At 40.5% G+C, this 22,991-nt stretch overlaps 1 protein-coding gene across 1 annotated transcript in view; it reads right to left on the bottom strand.

Moving 5' to 3' along the window:
* The window catches only part of smyd1a (SET and MYND domain containing 1a), a 54,515-nt gene extending 33,171 nt beyond the window's left edge, over nt 1-21,344 (bottom strand). Inside the window, exons 1-3 of the mRNA XM_061876795.1 lie at nt 21,012-21,344; nt 6,504-6,680; nt 15-228 (exon numbers count right to left, since the gene is read on the bottom strand). Of these exons, the coding sequence (XP_061732779.1) occupies nt 15-228; nt 6,504-6,680; nt 21,012-21,148 (528 nt within the window). The 5' untranslated portion in view covers nt 21,149-21,344. The remainder of the gene's footprint in view (nt 1-14; nt 229-6,503; nt 6,681-21,011) is intronic.
* Nucleotides 21,345-22,991: the final 1,647 nt, after the last annotated feature.

The raw sequence follows: 22,991 nt of genomic DNA, 5'->3' as shown, positions 1-22,991 counted from the left end.
GTGTTCATTCTTACAATGCCAAAGACGTGCAAGATGTAGTCAACTGAGTGTTGCTTCCTTCCATAAGACCAGTATTCCAGGAAGCTCTGGACATCGGTCTTTAGCTTTTTCAGGCTGTCCTCCGACAGGTCAGACACGTGGTTCTCCAGCTGTTCCACGGAGATCATCTGATTGTCTGCCACGATGCCCGTGTCCTTGTGAAGGCGCCACAGCACACGTGCAGCCAGACTGCAGGGGGAAATAAGAATTTCAATGTGAAAAACACAAAAGTGGTTGTCTGATCGCTGCCCTTGGTGCATTTCTGAGACCGTCAGAGGACCAAAGGGACATTTTAAAGGAAAACCTTAACTCATGATACATCAAAGGCATTATAAATATGAGCAAACAATGAACAAACACTGTTATTTTAGTACTGGCATGAAAAAAATATTACTGGTAACTACAAGTCTTTAGCCATTTGTCCAATCAAATAATTCCAACAGTTTCTAAAAAAAATAAAGCCCGATTTACATGTCATTAGGGTAATTCAGGCTTTGAGAGTTAAACGCCAGAGTTGTATACTGAATTCTAGTGCAAACTCTTGAGGCAGGGGTGTCAAACTCAAATACAGAGTGGGCCAACATTTAAAACTGAACAAAGCGGCGGGCCAAGGTTGAACAAATTAACCTTTTAATAGGGACCCCAAAAAGTTTTGCATTGAATATTGAACAAGCAAGCCTTATATAACTTTATAGTGACATACAAACTCGAGTTTCAAATAATAATAATAATAATACAAATTTCAATGGCGTATCAAATAAAATTTTAATGAAAATGTAATGCCTCTTTTCTATTTGCAGCCTTCTCAGGTAAATATCAAAATAAACTTTTTTCCCAGGCTAAAAATAAATTTGAAAAGAAAATAACAATAATGAATGAATCAAGCATTCAAGTCTTGAAGTAGCAAGAGAAAGTGCACAAATAAAACGTTAATTATTGCTCAGTTTGCTTAGCTGATTTGCTTTAACACTAAATATGGAAAAAGCAACACTTATATATGCAAAATCTTATTAGTGGTGGTAGCGAAGGGTGTATATTGTAGCGTCCCGGAAGAGTTAGTGCTGCAAGGGGTTCTGTGTATTTTGTTTATGTTGTGTTACGGTGCGGATGTTCTCCCGAAATGTGTTTGACATTCTTGTGTGGCGCATATTTGTAACAGTGTTAAAGTTGTTTGTACGGCCACCCTTAGTGTGACCTGTATGGTTGTTGACCAAGTATGCCTTTCATTCACTCGTGTGTTTAAAAGTCGCATATATTATGTGATTAGGCCGGCGGCACGCTGTTTGTGTGGAGTAAAAGCGGACGTGACGACAAGTTGTAGAGAACGCTTTAAGGCAGGGCCTTTAAGGCACACCCCCAATATTGTTTTCCGGGTGGAAATCGGTTGAAATTCGGGAGAATGGTTTCCTCGTGAGATACTCGAGAGTGGCACTGAACTTCGGGAGTCTCCCGGGAAAATCGGGAGGGTTGGCAAGTATGAGTATTAGTGGTGAATGCGGCTATATAATTCCGGCGGGCAAGTACTAATGTTAATTTGATATTGCCTCAAGGGCCAAATTAAATTACACGGCAGGCCAAATGTAATGTTAATTTGATATTGCCTCAAGGGGCAAATTAATTTACACGGCGGGCCAAATTTGGCCCGCGGGCCAGAGTTTGACACCCATGTCTTGGGGTGTCAGGGAGTGAGGTTTACCAACGTACACTTCACTGTAAGACATAGTTTAAACTCAATCCCAAATATTTTACTTATGTATACTATTGATGACTTGTTCAATTTAAATCTGCCAATTTATATTCATTTTTTTTAGTTTGTTTATTATAACTTATTTGTTCATGCTGACTTCAGGCTCCTCGATCAGACTTGCATTTTGGTCCGCAAGCCAAGAAGTTTGGCCACCCCACTTGTAGTCATACTTTCCAACCTTGAGACCTCCGAATTCGGGAGTATATTTGTAGTTAGAAATACTTGAATTTCAGTGTTCATTTATTTACACATACACACACACACACGTAACACTCCTCTCTACTCATTGTTGTATTTGAAAATGCAATGCTTTGCAGCAAGTAGCACAGCCTTTGAAGGAGCATAGGTATGGGCAGCATCTGTGACATTTAATTTGCAGGAAAGGAGTGAGTTTAGGGTTGAATTGTCCATCCTCGTTCTATTCTCTGTCACTATCTTTTTTCGGACATTACTACTTGCCGTAGTTTTGAAGCAATGCATGATGGGATCCCGGATGTTGTGTGTCAATATATTAACATTAGCTGGAATAAACAAAAGCTGAGAAATAGTTCCGTGCCTGCCTACTTTATGGGTTATAGATAAACCTATGGATAACGGAGACATATACAACAGTCTCCTTCTTGTTGTGTGTGCAGTTGTGCACTGAGCTCCAAAAGCCACAGATGTTATAACGTGACTGGGCTGTCACGGTGTTTACTCAGGTCCGGCTGGAAATTGGGAGAAATTCGGGAGAATGGTTGTCCAGGGAGATTTTCGGGAGAGGCACTGAAATTCGGGAGTCTACTGGAAAATTCGGGATGGTTGGCAAGTATGCTTGTAGTCAGAGCAAATCAAAAGCTACATGAGATTCGGCCTCAGTCCATGGCTAAAGTAAGTACTTCTTGTTAGCGATCCACAACCCATCATATTAGGTCTTTCAGGGATTTTCATGCTATGTCCAAGGAAGCATCTTAAGGAAACAATGAGTATGTTTCCATGCACTAATTTTTTTTTTTGTATTTTCCCACCTACATGTGAAGTCCCAGTGTCCATGCACACTCTCTAATGCAGACCTGTTGACCTGTGACTAGATGTCCATTATGGACATTGTCCCCTGTCGTGGGAACTGGCTACTGCTTCACTGACTTCATAGTGAGTGTGTTCTGCTATTAAGATTGGAAATTTTGGGGCGGATCTTGCGAGGTATGTTCTTGCGTCCGCAGGGGACACGCAGCATAGGTGTAAGTCAAATTATGCTCATATCCCATAGCATAACATCAAGCACAGAGACAGCCGACAGGGAGCTTGTATCTCAAATTACTCGGAAATGCAGGTACTCCTGAGTTGAGGTACCATCCATGTTCTACTGCTTATTCCCTTATGGAGTCGTGGGGGGCGCTGGTGCCTATCTAAGCTACAATCGGCCGGAAGGCGGGGTACACCCTGGACAAATCGCCACCTCATCACAGGGCCAACACAGATAGACAGACAATATTCACACTCCCATTCACATACTAGGGCCAATTTAGTGTTGCCAATCAACCTATCCCCAGGTGCATGTCTTTGGAGGTGGGAGGAAGCCGGAGTAGCCGGAGGGAACCCACGGGGAGAACATGCAAACTTCACACAGGATTGAACCCAGGACTACTCAGGACCCTAGTATTGTGACCCCTCTAGCGCCGTGTTGCCCAAGAGTTGAGTTGAGGTACCACTGTAATTAATTAAAGAATTGTTTATGATGTATCCCTTACTTTTGTATTACTACTGCACAAGGTTTGTGACGTGATTCTGTCAACTTTATTGATCCATATATTTATTCTTTATTCTTTGAGTAAGCCTTAAAAAACTCAAATAACCTACTCAAAGTGGAGCTCCACAAAAGATCCTCTGTGTCTTTCCCCAGCACTGCCACCAAGCTATCATGGAGTTCAACCATTCTTTAGTTGTAAATGTCCCCATGGACAACCCTGCACACAATGTTCCAACATCAACCAAGACCTTAAAAAATTGACCTATGACCGGAGAAGGCCACTGATCGCTGCCAACGCCATTTATACCAAAGATGTTTGGTAACCCTAGTGCGCTTTCTCCCTACCTCTCTTTGGACAAGTTGACAAACAAGTTGTGAATGTGTTTGAAGTAAACCAATCCCATTTTTGTTAGTGTACTATATGTACAGAAATCATTATTTAAAAATGAACAGTTTTGTGCATCCACAAAGTGTGAAAAATAACATTTTCCATTGTGTGAAAAATATCTATGTTCATTGTCAGACATGTGTTGGGTAAGTGAACTAGGCTCCGATGCAAGTTGCTACCAGCTACTAAAATATAATATGAGGTAGCAAAAACAAAGCAGGCAAACTGTACTGATCATTGTTTGGAAAATTCTAAAGGACCCTTGAGAAAGCTAATGGGGATATAGACAACATGTCTCAAAGGGCAGTGCAGGCCTGAGAGGACATGTGACTGAATCTTGGGTGTACTCACACTAGGCTATTCATACCGTGCTATACTTGGGTGTGATTCCTCCTCCCTTCCCTGGCCACAATTGGCCTGCAGTCACACTTAGAATTTGTGCTGTAATCCCATTTCTTGATCATTTGCTTCTGCCGGAGGATGTTTTGAGTGGTACTTTGCAGCAGCAAGCACTGAGTTGATGTTGCACACCCATGCTGCAGTTAACTTGCACTGGATTCCAGTGATAAACCCTCTCACATATTGTTATCATCATTATTGCAATTATTGTTTTTGTTATTATTGCCACTTTGCCCTCTTCTCTCCCTGTCCATCCCCAGCTTCTCTTGCACTCGATGTTCAGCCGGCTGAACCCCTATGCTACAAAACCCGTTTCGATATGAGTTGGGAAATTGTGTTAGATGTAAATATAAACGGAATAGAATGATTTGCAAATCCTTTTCAACCCATATTCAATTGAATGCACTACAAAGACAAGATATTTGATGTTCAAACTCATAAACTTTATTATTATTTTTTTTGCAAATGAATAATTAACTTACAATTTCATGGCTGCAATACGTGCCAATGTAGTTGGGAAAGGGCGTGTTCACCACTGTGTTACATTCCCTTTTCTTTTAACAACACTCAATAAACGTTTGGGAACTGAGGAAAGTAATTATTGAAGCTTTGAAAGTGGAATTCTTTCCCATTCTTTTTTTATGTAGAGCTTCAGTCGTTCAACAGTCCGCTGTCGTATGTTATGTTTCATAATGCGCCACACATTTTCGTTGGGAGACAGGTCTGGACTGCAAGCCTGGCCAGGAAAGTACCCGCACTCTTTTTTTACGAAGCCACGCTGTTGTAACACGTGCTGAATGTGGCTAGGCATTGTCTTGCAGAAATAAGCAGGGGCGTTCATGAAAAAGAGGGTGCTTACATGGCAGCATATGTTGTTCCAAAACCTGTATATACCTTTCAGCATTAATGTTGCCTTCACAGATGTGTAAGTTACCCATGTCTTAGGCACTAATGCACCCCCATAACATCAGAGATGCTGGCTTTTGAACGTTGCGTCGATACCAGTCTGAATGGTTCGCTTCCCCTTTGGTCCGGATGACACGATGTTGAATATTTCCAAAAACAATTTGAAATGTGGACTCGTCAGACCACAGAACACTTTTCCACTTTGCATCAGTCCATCTTAGATGATCTCGGGCCCAGTGAAGCCGGCGGCATTTCTGGATGTTGTTGATAAATGGCTTTCGCTTTGCATAATAGCGCTCTAACTTGCACTTACAGATGTAGCGACAAACTGTATCAATCAATCAATTTTTATTTATATAGCCCTAAATCACAAATGTCTCAAAGGACTGTACAAACCATTACGACTACGACTTCCTCGGAAGAACCCACATATTTAGTGACAGTGGTGATATCCTTTAGAGATTGATGTCGGTTTTTGATACAGTGCCGTCTGAGGGATTGAAGGTCTCGGTCATTCAATGTTGGATTCCGGCCAGGCCACTTACGTGGAGTGATTTCTCCAGATTCTCTGAACCTTTTGATGATATTATGGACTGTAGATGTTGAAATCCCTACATTTCTTGCAATTGCACTTTGAGAAACGATGTTCTTAAACTGTTTGACTATTTGCTCACGCGGTTGTGGACAAAGGGGTGTACCTCGCCCCATCCTTTCTTGTGAAAGACTGAGCATTTTTTGGGAAGCTGTTTTTATACCCAATCATGGCACCCACCTGTTCCCAATTAGCCTGCACACCTGTGGGATGTTCCAAATAAGTGTTTGATGAGCATTCCTCAACTTTATCAGTATTTATTGCCACCTTCCCCAACTTCTTTGTCACGTGTTGCTGGCATCAAATTCTAAAGTAAACGAATATTTGCAAAAAAAAAAAAATAAAATAAAAAAAAAAGTTTAGCAGTTTGAACATCAAATATGTTGTCTTTGTAGCATATTCAACTGAATATGGGTTAAAAATGATTTGCAAATCATTGTATTCCATTTATATTTACATCCAACACAATTTCCCAACTCATATGGAAATGGTGTTTGTAGTTGACATATAAATTGATTTTCTCAATATTTGCTGTCTCACTGTCCATCCGCAGGTTCTCAAACTGGATCCCAGCAGATGTTATCTTCTATCACCTTTTCCTCTTTTTCTTTTTTGTCTGACCCATCCTAAATTCTTAATATTATAATGAATTTAGTTAAAGTGGTCCACCTTCTGCTTAAAGCGGTTCAAACATCTTTCTTACCGGACATTCTGATTCGGCGCCTTGCCGACCTTCTTAATGGCCGCACACTCCTTCTTGTGTTCATCCCAGCATGCGGTCTGGCAGGTGCGGTTGCAGTAAAATGCAAACTGGCACTGGGCACAGCGATGTAACTTGGCCTGCTGGCGGAAGCAGCTGTGGCACACCTGCATGAACAAACTGACAGAAAGCAGAGACTTTTGGTATGTTCATAACTTCACACAGACTTGATTCCTTTAAAAAAAAACATGCAATTTACTGTGTGGATTCATCTGATATGGTACACCACTATCACTGCTCATTTATGCAAACAAATATTGTAAAAAAAGTAAACTATTTTATATTGGACTTTTACTGCTTGTTGAGCAATCGCTTCCTCGAATGCTAAAAAGCTGCAATAATTGCATTACAATGTAAGCCATCTTTTCAAATCACATACATATTTTTTAAGACATAATTAGTTCTACTCTTTACAATTCAGCCATTTTCAAAAAAATATGTTTCACAAAGGCGCCTAATGTGATATTTACATTTTATCAAACATGGTGACATAATTTACATCAAAAAAAGAAAGATGTGACCATTTGATTAGGTGCCCACAAAATAAATGGGGAATGTCCTACACAAAGAGTCCAAAGTGTTCCCCGGCGATCTAAGGCCTGCAGCTTGAGCTTTGTTGATTCACAGTATATTATCTGTCATGTGTGGGGTGGGGGTCACAGCTTTCTGCGGGGTTTGTTCTCCCGGGATGCAGACGGACCACTCCGGACAAGGTGTGCAGGTAGGAACATGATTTAAAGGGGAACATTATCACCAGACCTATGTAAGCGTCAATATATACCTTAATGTTGCAGAAAAAAAGACCATATGTTTTTTCAACCGATTTCCGAACTCTAAAAGGGTGAATTTGGTGATCTAAACGCCTTTCAATTGTTCGCTGTTGGAGCGATGACCTTTCACCCGTGACGTCACAATGGGAAGCAATTCACCATTTTCTAAAAGACATTACACACACAAGTCATATTAGCTCTGTTATTTTCTGTTTTTTCGACTATTTTCCGTACCTTGGAGACATCATGCCTCGTCGGTGTGTTGTCGGCGGGTGTAACAAAACCATCAGGGACAGATTCAAATTGATTTACGTGGAGTGTGCATCGATTAGCACGGCATGCTAATCAATGCTAACATGCTATTTAGGCTAGCTGTATGTACATATTGCATCATTATGCCTCATTTGTAGCTATATTTGTATCCAGCCTTTCCCTCCATCCACATTTAATGCCAAACAAAAACATACCAATCGACGGATTTAAGTTGCACCAGTGTCAAAAGATGCAAAAGTCCCTTGTTTGGTCTGCACATTTTACCGGCGATGCTATGACAGACATGGCACAGAGATGTGTGGATATCCTGTGACACTCAAAGCAGATGTATTTCCAACGATAAAGTCAACGAAATCATAAAGGTGAGTTTTGTTGATGTTATTGACTTATGTGCTAATCAGACATATATGGTCGCGGCATGACTGCCAGCTAATCGATGCTAACATGCTATTTAGGCTAGCTGAATGTACATTTGTAGCTATATTTGCATCCAGCCTTTCCCTCCACCCACATTTAATGCCAAACAAACACTTACCAATCGTCAGATTTAAGTTGCTCCAGTGCATGGTCTGGTCAAAAGATGCAATTGTTGGTTAGAAGGCGATCGCCGAATAGCTTCAATAGCTATTCGCTCAATAGCTTCAGTTTCTTCTTCAATTTCGTTTTCGCTATCTGCCTTCACACTCCAACCATCCGTTTCAATACATGTGTAATCTGTTGGATCGTTTAAGCCGCTGAAATCCGAGTCTGAATCCAAGCTAATGTCGCTATATCTTGCAGTGCTAGCCGCCATGTTTGTTTGTATTGGCGTCACTATGTGACGTCACAGGAAAATGGACGGTGGATTTACAGATAGCGAAAATCAGGCACTTTAAAGCCTTTTTTCGTGATATTCCATGATGAGTAAAATTTTGAAAAAAACTTCGAAAATTAAAATAAGCCACTGGGAACTGATTTTTATTTGTTTTAACCCTTCTGAAATTGTGATGATGTTCCCCTTTAATCTATATAAATCAAACACGTACCAAACACAGAAAACGAGCAGAAATAAACATGCCGATCGCACGGGAAGCATAAACTTGGAGACAAGAAATACTAACCTAACTGTTGCATTCAGCAAACAATGAAACCAGACTGAGTGTGGAGAAAAAGGTGAACAAATAGCTGTCTGATTAGTGGTCGACAGAAGGTAAGCGTGCCGACCACTAACCAGAGGCAGGTGAACCCAATTAATCCCCATGGAAACTAAAACAGACCCAGAGGTGCACAAAACAGGAACATAACCAAACAAAACATGAGCCAGCCACGGACCATGACATTATCGAACAAAAAAAAAAATCTTAAAAAAGCAGGAAACTTTAAAATTAATGAAAAAGTGCTGTAATATTTATACTATTAACTAGGCATGATTACAAATTTGATACATTTATAGGTACCGAAAAAGTCCATCGGTAGCGGACTCAGCCAGACTGCCTCCAAGTAATGTTACAATTTTCCATGCCAAGAAAGCAGTGTTAATTTTGACAGCAGTTTTTAATGTAGTTTTAGTAATAGTTGTTGAACAAATGTATTTTAGTTTTAGTTATATTTTAGTCATTGAAGTGAATTAAATAACTCATATTATGTTCTACATATGGTGAATGTTTATATTCAAGTTGGAGAAAGCGAACCATCAGGTTTATGTAAATATTGGTTGAGCCCATAATAAATTAAGGAGCCTTAGTTGGACATTTGGACTGGAATTAGCTCTCTCACAAGATGAAGAAATACAACCAGCCTTCGGAATACAAAAGTTATAGCTGGAGGAGAGTTTCCATGCTTATCTTAATGTCAACCTACACGTTATGGTATATATCTGTTGTTGTCTTTCTAGACACTTAAACACGAAAATCTCCTTTTATGGTCAGGATGTACTCTCCTGACTTATCACACACACACACACACACACACACACACACACACACACACACACACACACACACACACACACGCACACACACACACAGGAAGGAGGAATATAAACTGATGGTTAGGAGTCTGTCATTTTTTATTTAAGCCCCTCCAGGTACTGCAGACCTGTATAATGATGCTCACTTGTAATAAAGCAACTTTTTGTTCAATAAAGCCTCTCCGACGTCTTTTTTGATCCAGCCGCACTGGGTTATGCCCTTCTGTCCGGGAGGGGGTGACAAGATCAGAAATACACATCATCTAAATTAATTTGGTTTTATTCGACTAAATTCCTCAACATTATAGTCAACTAAACTTGCAGTAAATTTTCTCGACTAAAAAATTAAATGTGACATTATTTGCATAGCTGTATACTTAAACTATCAGCAATTTGGAGTGCATAACTTAAAGAAATAATGTTTTCTATATGTTAAAATGTAACGTGTACATTTTACCATGTAAGTCTACTATTTATTTAGCCAATCAGAACTAAACAAAAATGTTACTGATTTATAGGAGTTTGTTAAAAAATAAATTAAAAAAATACTCTCAATGCCAGTGTAAAGTGCATGAATAGATGTGTGCATGTATTATGGACAATGAGGAAAAATGTTTGTATCTTGTGTATATAACCTTTCTTTCTTTGAGTACTACCCTGAAAATGACAATTGCTTATTAAATGTGGGCAATGTCGCCCATAGACTACAATATAGTTGTGACGTAAGTGGTCTTGCTTCTGATCTACCGTCTTGGTAACCATCTTAGTAACTTTAATTCAGTACAGTTGTTCAGTACAGTGTGCAGACTTCCATTGAATCAGGTTCTTGGTCCAGGCTGCGTATGATGTCCTCCCAAGCCCAGCAAACCTCCATGTCTGGGGTAAAACATAGATGCCATCCTGCCCCCGCTGCTCAGGACGGGGCTTCCTGCCCAAAAGCTCTTAAAGACAGGCGCTATCGCTGGCGTCACAACCAGGTGCTTAGGGCAGTCGCTGACAGCATCACCACCGCCACACCAGCAAAGGCCACCACAAGCCAAAGACCATGTCATTCCACAGAGCTGAAGCGAAGCCCAACATACCACCACGGGTAAAGTCCGGCCTCCTCACCTCCGCCAATGCAACTGGAAGTGGACCTGGGCAGGCAACTGAAGTTCCCTTCTGGGACTACATCAACCAGGCTCCGCCCAGACACGGTCATTGTCTCAGATTCCACCAAGCAGCTGATTATTCTGGAGTTAACTGTTCCATGGGAAGAACGCATTGGACGAGACCAATGAGAGGAAGCCTGCCAAGTAACAGGAGCTGGAGGAAGAGCGTAGGAGGCAAGGCTGGAAAACAATATGTAAGCCTTTGGAGGTGGGCTGTCTGGGATTCGCAGGGCGGTCACTCTGCAGAGTGCTAAGACTTGTCGGGGAGGAAAAACAGAAGGCTATCAGATCCACAACTGAAGCCACAATATGGCTTTGGATTAAGAGGGCAAACGCTGATGGGACAGAGGCTGGGGATTGATCACCCCGGCCGGGTCGCGACTGGGCTGAGGGGGTCTGATGTTGAAAGACCCGAATCCCCCAATGATCCCAGGGAACAACATCACTGATGATGTGTACCAGCGCATCCGCAAGATGTATCTTTCACCACGAGTAATTTCGAAGTACTAGTTTTGGCCTTCATACTCTAGCATAGGTGACCGAACAATTCACCTGTAGATGGCGCGTCAAGTTAGTTGTGTTTCTTACAGGAGAAAAATTAGCCACAGGGTCTTGTTGTCTACTGCGGCAAAGGTGAAGTGCGTCCAATTTTCTTCTCAATCACAACGACAGTAGTTCTCCCACATGCAACTGTGTTTGGATATCTTCCCAACTTGTCCCACCCGCCTTAAGACGAAATTAAGTTTTCCTTGCCCTTTTGTGGGTTCTTCCGAGGATGTTGTAGTTGTAATGATTTGTGCAGTCCTTTGAGACATTTGTGATTTGGGGCTATATATATAAACATTGATTGATTGATTGATTGATTTCGTCTCAGTTTATTTGTTGACCAAATTGTCAATTCATTTTGTATATTTTTTTAGTCAAGGTGCATTTGTTTTGATTAGTTATCACGCTTCCGTCAGTCTACCCCAGGGCAGCTGTGGCTACAGATGTAGCTTACCACCACCAGGTGTGAATGAATGATGGGTTCCAACTTGTCTGTGAGCGCTTTGAGTATCTAATAATAGAAAAGCGCGATATAAATCTAATCCATTATTATTATTATTATCGTTCTATTTTAGGAAGGGGAGAAGAGGTTGTTGACGATAACTAAGACAGGCATTTTTCATCAACAAAATAACACTGCAACAAACCTAAAAGTAGACGCTCAAATGTACTTTTCAAAAAATCTGACTTTATATTGGATTTGCCAGTAATTTCTACCGATTAAGGATGTAAATCTCTTATAAGTGGACGATTTCATTGGCATCTCGATACATGGGTACATGTGATTCAAAAACTATTTATTCATAAAACGGAACGATTCGATGCGATTTAATTTAGTGTATAAACAATTTGATACGATTCGATTTAATGTATTAACGATTCACTGCAATCTGAAATCGAAGTAAGATGAAATATCTCAAATAAGGGTGATATTTGCTAATTGTCTGATAAGATCATTCTTCTCACTAAGCAGAATTTATGTTAGAGTGTTTTACTTGTTTTAAGGGTTTTGGTCCTAAATGATCTCAGTAAGATATTACAGCTTGTTGCTGAGATTTGATGATCTATATTGAGTAAAACATGCTTGAAACTAGGGCTTCACGGTGGCAGAGGGGTTAGTGCGTCTGCCTCACAATACGAAGGTCCTGTAGTCCTGGGTTCAAATCCAGGCTCGGGATCTTTCTGTGTGGAGTTTGCATGTTCTCCCCGTGAATGCGTGGGTTCCCTCCGGGTACTCCGGGTACTCCGGCTTCCTCCCACTTCCAAAGACATGCACCTGGGGATAGGTTGATTGGCAACACTAAATTGCCCCTAGTGTGTGAATGTGAGTGTGAATGTTGTCTGTCTATCTGTGTTGGCCCTGTGATGAGGTGGCGACTTGTCCAGGGTGCACGCCGCCTTCCGCCCGATTGTAGCTGAGATAGGCGCCAGCGCCCCCCGCGACCCCAAAAGGGAATAAGCGGTAAAAAATGGATGGATGGATGCTTGAAACTAGAATGTCAACTGTTGCAAAGCTGTGTCATCAACACTCATAAGTATAAAACTACTTTTTTTTAAAGTAATCATTTCTTATTTCAAGCATGAAAAAAAATCATGATTTTGACACAATTGTGTCTCACAATTAAAACAGATGCCAGCCAAATGGACTTTGCTGTTTCATTTTAAATGAAACAATAGAAAATAGTAGGAGTGTGGGAAAAAATCAATTCGAATACGTTGTGCCATTCAGAATCGATTCTTTAAAAAAAAATTATTTTCTTTTATTATTATTATTATTTTTTTTTAATCAATCCAACAAACCACTACACAGCAATACCATACCAACGCAATCCAATTCCAAAACCAAACCTGACCCAGCAACACTCAGAACTGCAATAAACAGAGCAATTGAGAAGAGACACAAACACGACACAGAACAAACCAAAAGTAGTGAAACAAAAATGAATATTATCAACAACAGTATCAATATTAGTTATAAGTTTCAGCATAGCACTGACATTATCATTAGACATTTATAAAAAAAAAAAAAAGAACAATAGTGTCACAGTGGCTTACACTTGCATCGCATCTCATAAGCTTGACAACACACTTTGTCCAATATTTTATTTATCGTTTAATAGTTAAAACAAATTTACATTATTGCAATCACTTGATAAAACATTGTCCTTTACAATTATAAAAGCTTTTTTTATTTATTTATTTACTACTCTGCTTGCATGTCAGCAGACTGGGGTAGATCCTGCTGAAATCCTATGCATTGAATGAATACAGAATCGTTTTGAATCGGAAAAATATCGTTTTTGAATCGAGAATCGAATTGAATAAAAAAAATCAATATATTATCGGCTCGTGGCCCCAAGAATCGATATTGAATCGAATCGTGGGACACCCAAAGAGTCGCAGCCCTAGAAAATAGCACAGTGCAGTATACTGACAGTTAATATTCAAGCATTTAACATGTGACATTTCAAACAATTTTGAACAGAAATAGTTCACGCACATTTGGATAAATTCTTCAAAATTACAACTAAAAACATTGTTGCCGGGGGCCTAGCTGTATATATGCACACTAATTGACTGAAAGAGCACACACTTTGCGCGATGATGCCATGTTGTCGATGGAAAAATGCATTTTTAGACCATATGAAATGCCTGAGCGGCTAGGAGACTGCAAGAGTAACAAGCGGTTGCCTTGTTGCCTTTCCATTAAGAACAATAAATTCGTTTTTAGAATAAGTTTGCAGGTTTCAAGAAATGTAATGCCGAGCGCAAATCATTATGTCAAGATAATGGCACTAGCATTTAAGAATATTTTTCAACATATTGAGCAAAAAGGTCTCTTTTTTTCTACCAAAAAAAGCGCATTTGTTATCAGTGAGAATATACTTATTTTAAGGTATTTTTGGGTTCATTGAGGTTAGCTAATTTTTACTTGTTTTGGAAAGTCTTGACAAGCCACATTTTCTTGTTCTATTGGCAGATCATTTTGCTTAGTTCAAATAAAATACCCCTAATTTTTGCAAATGTTTTTCTTGTTTTTGAACAGTGACTTTTTGCAGTGTTCAATAAAAAAATTTGATTGTATGGTTAACGTTTGTTATTTTTTACACCTGGCACAAAATAACATAAGCATTCCTTCTTGTGCATATGCTCCTCCTCATTTTAGACGATAAATACTTAGGACCTTGGCACCAAGCGCTCCAACTTGATCTGTCCAAGCTAAGTCTATGAGCATGAAATGATGACAACTACTCGGATGAGAGGCCAACCGTCTTCTAAGACAACTAATCAGTTGAATGCCATGAGAATAACAATAACGTGATGAATGAGAACATCCATAAACACATTCATCTTCAAATGTATATTAAAAAAAACACATTCCATAATAGTAACATGCTTTCAGGATTTTCTAATTTGTAAAACACATTATATATCCCCAAATATGTTAAATAAAGTACCAACATGGCATTATTGTCTTTATTTCAACAAAAAAAATCTTGGGGAACATTAAACATATGTTTCTTATTGCAAGTTTGTAATTAAATAAAATAGTCAACATATGAGAAAACTTCTATTTTAGTAGTAAGTAAGCAAACAAAAGCTCCTAATTTAGCTTTTGACGTATGCAGTAAAATATTGTGTCATTTTTCGTTCTATCATTTTGTCAAAATTAATAAGGACAAGTGGCAGAAAATGTATTATTAATCCCCTTGTTCATTTACTATTAAAATCTGCTTTCTTTCTCTTTTAACATGTTCTATCTACACTTCTGTTAAAATGTAATAATCACTTATTTTTCTGTTGTTTGGATGCTTTACATTAGTTTTGGATGATACCAAAAATTTGGGTATCGATCCAAGCCTCAGTAATATAGGATCATACAATGGTCATAATTTAAGACGTACTCCCTGAGTTTTTTAAACATAAAATCGAAAAAAGATTTTGTGATGATAAAAAGTTTGGATTTAATCATAGTATTATCGACGGGATACGCTCTTGTACTTGGTATCATTACAGTGGATGTTAGGTGTAGAGCCACCCAAGGCGTTTGTTTACATTGTGACGCCGGTGAGCTACGGTGTGTAGTGAAGCATGTTTAGCTATTCCTCGTCCTGCTTGATACATGATAGAAACTAACTTTATTTGTCACCATGGAGACCAAGATTAGGGATTTAGAAGTAGCTTCAACACTACAGACTGCTGATGGACTTGAGCCGCTAGTCATGTCTTAAAGCACCTCCTTCTGTGGGTGTTTCAGTGTTATAACTTGACCTTTATCGTTAGTTTTTAAGCCAAAATGCGTCCATTCCCCCTTTTCTGTCTACACACCGTGTCTGCTTGTAAATACTCTGTGATTGTGCGCTGCCGAACATGCTCCTCAGCTGGTAAAACCAGCAATGCCAAGAAACGACGACGACACGCCGCCATGCCCGTTAAAAAAGGGAGGGTACTTTTTAGAGGCGGTATATTACCGAAAATGATTCATTGGCATCGCGATACTATATTGACACCGGTATACCGTACAATCCTAGTGGGGCGTGACTCCCAGGACAAGGATGGTAAATGACCTGTGTTGTGGAGGTGAAAGGTCAATTGAATGTTGCTAGAATAGAGAGTGATTGCCATTCTACGTGAAATGTTGCATGAAGTTTGTGAGGAGGTGTGGCCGGCGGACGTGCAGCGAGGCGGGGCGCCGCAACCAGCTCCGAGATGGACGGTAGGTGCACGGCTCGGCCACCTGGGCGCAATTCTGTAATCACCTGTCGGTGTGTATAAGTGCAGCGGCCGAGAGGAGAGGGGCAGAAGGAGTTGGAGAGTCAGCAATACATGCAGCACGGAAGCGACCGAGAGCGAGACGAAGACAACGACACGGGACGCTGAAAAACAACCGAAGAGCGAGCAGTGGAGGAGGAGCTGAAAAGCAACGCGACAAGACAAAGGTTATTTGAAAAAAATCACAAAAGTCACAAAGCTGCTCAAAGTCATCTCACTCTTTGGTGGTCAGTGGAACCCGGACAGTGAGAGACAGATACAATGTTAAATAAAGAAAGACAAACTGGAAATCTGTTCGAGCACAATTCTTTGGGATCTTACAATATGGACGGACGGCACAGCACGAAGACGGTCCTTGCTGGTACCTTGTGGCTAATTATTTGACCATTGCAGTTTTTTAAAGAAAAGTTAAAGTACCAATGATTGTCACACACACACTAAGTGTCCTCTACAGTTGACCCATCCCCTTGTTTACCCCCTGGGAGGTGAGGGGAGCAGTGGACAGCAGCGGTGGCCGCGCCCGGGAATAATTTTTGGGGATTTAAAGGCCTACTGAAATTAGATTTTCTTTTTTAAACGGGGATAGCAGGTCCATTCTATGTGTCATACTTGATCATTTCGCGATATTGCCATATTTTTGCTGAAAGGATTTAGTAGAGAACATCGACGATAAAGTTTGTAACTTTTGGTCGCTAATAAAAAAGCCTTGTCTTTACCGGAAGTAGCAGACGATGTGCGCGTGACGTCACTGGTTGTAGAGCTCCTCACATCCTCACATTGTTTACAATCATAGCCACCATTAGCTAGAGCGATTCAGACCAAGAAAGCGACAATTTCCCCATTAATTTGGGTGAGGATGAAAGATTTTTGGATGAGGATAGTGAGAGTGAAGGACTAGAAAACAAAAAAAGGCGAGGACAGTGGGAGCGATTCAGATGTTTTTAGACACATTTACTAGGATAATTCTGGAAAATCGCTTATCAGCTTATTGTGTTACTAGTGTTTTAGTAAGATTATATGGTACCTGAAAGTCGAAAGGGTGTGGCCACGGGTGTGGTGAACGCCAGTGTCTCCGGTGGGAGGAAGTAATAGTCCGCAGCAGCTGCAGGAGGACGCAAGCTCCGCTCATAACAACGGTAAGAGCTGACATATTACCACAATTTTCTCACCGAAACCTGCCGGTTGACATGTTGTCGGGAACCATGTTCGCTTGACCGCTCTGTTCCATAGGAAAGCTTCACCTTCGGGAATTTCAAACAAGGAAACACCGGCTATGTTTGTGTGGCTGAAGGCAACCGCAATACACCGCTTACCACCTCAATCTTTCTACTTTGAATTCTCCATTATTAATTGAACAAATTGCAAAAGATTCAGCAACACAGATGTCCAGAATACTGTGTAATAATGCGATTAAAGCAGACTACTTATAGCTTGGATCGGGCTGGAAAAAAATGTCCGCTACAACCCGAGAGCTCAAATGCAGGCGTCATCATACCGCAACGTTTTCAACAGGACACTTCCAAAAAATTTAAAATTGCAATTTAGTAAATTAAACCGGCCGTATTTGCATGTGTTGCAACGTTAATATTTCATCATTGATATATAAACTATCAGACTGCCTGGTCGGTAGTAGTGGGTTTCAATAGGACTTTAACCCCCAATTCCAACCGTTGATGCTGAGTACCAAACAGGGAGGCAATGGGTCCCATTTTTATAGTCTTTGGTATGACTCGGCCGGAGTTTGAACTCACAACCTACCGATCTCAGGTCGGACACTCTAACCACTTGGCCACTGAGCTGTAAGATAGACTGTCTGTCCCACAACACCCGGTCCATGTATCTGTGTTTATTCTCATCTCCAGTGACGCAAGTACACGTAATAAAAACGTCAGTCTTTTCATAGACAACCCTGTCTCCTGTGTGATTTTAAAGACAAAAAACGTCAACCGATTACTAGTCTGGTGTGATAAACGCTTTGTGTCTCAATTTCGAGGCCACAAAGGCAGATTTTGAGGACAGAAAAAATGTTTTGCAAGCACATGCATTATATTTCTATACGAAATAAACTCAAGTAAAAAAATGTCAGTGTTTAAGCGAATAACAATTTATTCTGTACACAATAAAATGATTTGCATGTTTGCTAATATCCACATTAACACTCAATAATTACCGTATTTTCCGGACGATAGGGTGCACCGGATTGTAAGGCGCACTGCCGATGAATGGTCTATTTTCGATATTTTTTCATATATAAGGCGCACCGAATTATAAGGCGCATCAAAGGAGTCATATTTATAATTTTTTTCTAGATGTAAAACACTTCCTTGTGGTCTACATAACATGTAATGGTGGTTCTTTGGTCAAAATGTTGCATACCGGTAAATTATATTTTACTGACCATCTTCTAAGTCGCTTTCTGACAGTCGCTTCAGGATGCGCCGTTTTGTGGGCGGTCTTATTTACGTGGCTCACCTTCGACGGCATCTTCTCCCTGTCATCTCTGTTGTAGCGGTGTAGCGCGCAAGGACGGGAGTGGAAGAAGTGTCAAAAGATGGAGCTAACTGTTTTAATGACATCCAGACTTTATTTAAATAAATAACAGAGCAGCGTCTCATTCGTAAACAACAACCGGAAATGTGTCCCGTGCAAAACTGTGCGACCTGAACTCTCCAATAACTTAAGTTCCTTGGGTGAATAATATAAACTCACTACACCGGTATGTTTTAGCGCTTCCATGGCAAGTTTACTGACAGATAGAAGTAAGAGTTTTACAGTACTTTATATTAGAGTTGGCAACAGCGGAGGATGAATGTCCCATAACAAGAAGATAGCTTATTGATTAGGTTGTCGGCACGGACTACAAAGGCAGACGCGTGCAATTTTGCAGGATTTATACAGATCCTTAATACAGATTGGCAAGTACCAGGAAAAGTTGCTTTTGCGAAACAAAACGGCAGTTAATATTTCTTACCTTACACACACACACCATAATAATATTCGCATGTTGAAGCACAGTAGATCTCTGTGAACCCCTCCGACCACCAACTATCCTTCATTCATTCACCAGTGTGAGGGGCACCAGGGGCAAGGGTGAAGTGTCCTGCCCAAGGACTCCAAAAAGGCGTACCCCATGGTTTACAGAAGAAACTAGACCCCATAAATTATCATGTAGAAAGCTGGAACGCAAATGGCGCGCGACTAAACTTGAGGTTTTCCATCAAGCATGGAGTGATAGTTTAATAACTTATAAATGCATGCTTACCTTAGCTAAAGCTAAATATTACTCAAATCTCATCCGCCTTAATAAAAACGATCCTAAATTTTTGTTTGGTACAGTAGCATCGCTAACCCACTCGGCAGATGACTTTATGAATTTCTTTAATAAGAACATTGAAGTCATTAGAAAGGAGATTAAAGACAATGCGTCCCAGCTACAACTGGGTTCTATTAACACAGATACGATGGTATATACGGCGGTATATACGGCGGTATATACGGCGGTATATACGGCGGTATATAGGGCGGATACTGTCCTCCAAAATAGTTTCTCTTGTTTTGATGAAATAACATTAGAGGAATTGTTACAACATGTAAATGGAATAAAACAAACAACATGTTTACTTGACACACTTCCTGGGAAACTTATCAAGGAGCTCTTTGTATTATTAGGTCCATCAGTGCTAAATATTATAAACTTATCACTTTCTTCTGGCCCTGTTCCCCTAGCATTCAAAAGAGTGGCTATTCATCCTCTCCTTAAAAGACCTAACCTCAACCGATGTCTCACCTTCCCTTTATTTCGAAAACCCTCGAAAAAAACTGTTGGAGAGCAGCTAAATGAACACTTAGCGTCTAACAATCTATGTGAAACCTTTCAATCCGGATTTAGGGCAAATCACTCTACAGAGACAGCCCTCGCAAAAATGACTAATGATCTATTGCTAACGATGGATTCTGATGCGTCATCTATGTTGCTGCTCCTCGATCTTAGCGCTGCTTTCGATACCGTCGATCATATTTTATTTGAGCGTATCAAAACACGAATTGGTATGTCAGACTCAGCCCTGTCTTGGTTTAACTCTTATCTTACTGACAGGATGCAGTGCGTCTCCCATAACAATGTGACCTTGGACTATGTTAAGGTAACGTGTGGAGTTCCCCAGGGTTTGGTCCTTGGCCCTGCACTCTTCAGCATCTACATGCTGCCGCTAGGTTACATCATACGCAAATACGGTGTTAGCTTTCACTGTTATGCTGATGACACCCAACTCTACATGCCCCTAAAGCTGACCAACACGCCGGATTGTAGTCAGCTGGAGGCGTGTGAGATCCAAAACCTCCTTCCTTCAGTGAGAGCTTTGAATGGTTGACCAAATACTTATTTTCCACCATAATTTACAAACAAACTATTTAAAATTCCTACAATGTGAATTCCTGGATTTTTTTTTCAAATTCTGTCTATCACAGTTGAATGAAGTGTACCTATGATGAAAATTACAGACCTCTGTCATCATTTTAAGTGTGAGAACTTGCACAATCTGTGGCTGACTAAATACTTTTTTGCCCCACTGTATCTATCTGTCTATCTATCGATATACTGCGTAAAATTAATTGGAAATTTAGTGCCCTCGAGGCATCTGTGTAATGTTTTAAACTTCTCCTTCAAGTGTCATGTCTGGTGTTAGTAACAGGTACAGTAGCAGGCCAAAATTGTAGTTATATTTTAAATGTAACACTCCTTTTACATTAAAAGTCAGATGACAGGTATTGAAATTCTCAAGTTAAGTTCTGCTCAAGTTCACATGACAACTTGTCAGCTACCGTGTCTGTATTTGCTGATGTCAGGAAAGTTGCGAATTTAGAAACGAGGTCAGGTTTCCTATGGGACTGGGACTGAGGAAGAGTTTTGCAACCAAGTTGGTAAACATGCTCACTTAGTCAACTTTCATACCTGATTCTGTCTGTGAAAACAGTCACGCGGTCCTCCTACCTGTCGAAGACCACGGCAGCGAAGCTGGCCTCTGCAAACACCACCTCCCCAGCATTGAGGTCTCTGCCTGCCCTCAGACCACGACCTTTCTTCCCCGCATCGAACAGCTCAGCGTTCTCCATGTTCCCCAATGTCATGGTGAATGAAGGTGGAACAAAGCAAAAAGTATGACAGCAGAGAGAAAGAAAAACCGTAGCAAAGGGCTGGACTAAGCTAAACAGAGTGGTGAGTTCTCATGAAGTTCGTACGCAGGCCTTTTTGGCCGCTGCTACTGCCAAAAATACATTCACCTCCCCTAAGGGTTGTACTACCTCCCCAGGGTGAGAAGGAGACATGCGGAGGGTTTGTTATGCCAAGGTAGTTGTCGTTCCCTTGTTGGGTCGCCGCCCCGAACGGTATTTTTGTCTGCACCAGCTGTCACCTTCCATCAGAAAGCACATGACAGGCAAAATAAAACATGTTTTTTTTTTTTTTTGCAAGCAGGAGAAACTACATTCAAGTGTAAGCAGAAACAAGAGTGAAAACACAAATTCTTAGTGGTTAGCACGTCCGTCTCCCAGTTTAAATTTCAACTGTGTTTATTTATTTATTTATTAGGGTTGTCAGAATATCAGAATTTCAGTAGTCGATGCTGATACCTATGAATTTCCATGACTCTCTATACCAGTATATATATATATATATATATATATATATATATATATATATATATATATATATATATATATATATATATATCCATCCATCCATCCATCCATTTTCTACCGCTTATTCCCTTTTGGGGTCGCGGGGGCGCTGGCGCCTATCTCAGCTACAATCGGGCGGAAGGCGGGGTACACCCTGGACAAGTCGCCACCTCATCGCAGGGCCAACACAGATAGACAGACAACATTCACACACTAGGGCCAATTTAGTGTTGCCAATCAACCTATCCCCAGGTGCATGTCTTTGGAAGTGGGAGGAAGCCGGAGTACCCGGAGGGAACCCACGCATTCACGGGGAGAACATGCAAACTCCACACAGAAAGATCCCGAGCCTGGATTTGAACCCAGGACTGCAGGACCTTCGTATTGTGAGGCAGACACACTAACCCATCTTCCACCGTGAAGCATATATATATATATATATATATATATATATATATATATATATATATATATATATATATATATATATATATATACACACACACACAAAAACCCCGTTTCCATATGAGTTGGAAAATTGTGTTAGATGTAAATATAAACGGAATACAATGGTTTGCAAATTCTTTTCAACCCATATTCAATTGAATGCACTACAAAGACAAGATATTTGATGTTCAAACTCATAAACTTTATTTTTTTTTTGCTAATAATAATTAACTTAGAATTTTATGGCTGCAACATGTGCCAAATTAGTTGGGAAAGGGCATGTTCACCACTGTGTTACATCACCTTTTCTTTTAACAACACTCAATAAACGTTTGGGAACTGAGGAAACTAATTGTTGAAGCTTTGAAAGTGGAATTATTTCCCATTCTTGTTTTATGTAAAGTATAGATGCGCGGTTTGCGGTCTCATCCGTGGAGTGCGCGGATAAACCGCAGGTCGGGCGGGTGACATGAGAAAAAAATAGATTTTAAATAGATTCGGGCGGGTGGCGGTTGAACCATTCGGAAATATTAAATATACATGGTTCAGGGATCAGCAACCTTTACCATTCAAAGAACCCGTTTGACCCGTGTCACAGAGCGAAGAAGACAAAAGGTACCGCTAACATTCTCGCGAATATCTGCTGGCGGTCACCCAACAAACAATAATTAGGGCGTGCTATGAAGCTATTGCCTTTGACGCCTTCTACAACATGTACAAAAAGCTTGCCAGTCCAGCAACATGTTGTATGTGGCTTCCGCAGACACACGCACACGACTGCAAGGCATACTGGGTGATACAGAGTACACTGATGGTTGTAATATATACAATTTTAACACTCTTACTA

This window comes from Nerophis ophidion, linkage group LG17, assembly GCF_033978795.1.
Source record: "Nerophis ophidion isolate RoL-2023_Sa linkage group LG17, RoL_Noph_v1.0, whole genome shotgun sequence".
NCBI classification, from domain to species: domain Eukaryota; kingdom Metazoa; phylum Chordata; class Actinopteri; order Syngnathiformes; family Syngnathidae; genus Nerophis; species Nerophis ophidion.
This window is presented reverse-complemented; position numbering and strand designations above follow the sequence as displayed.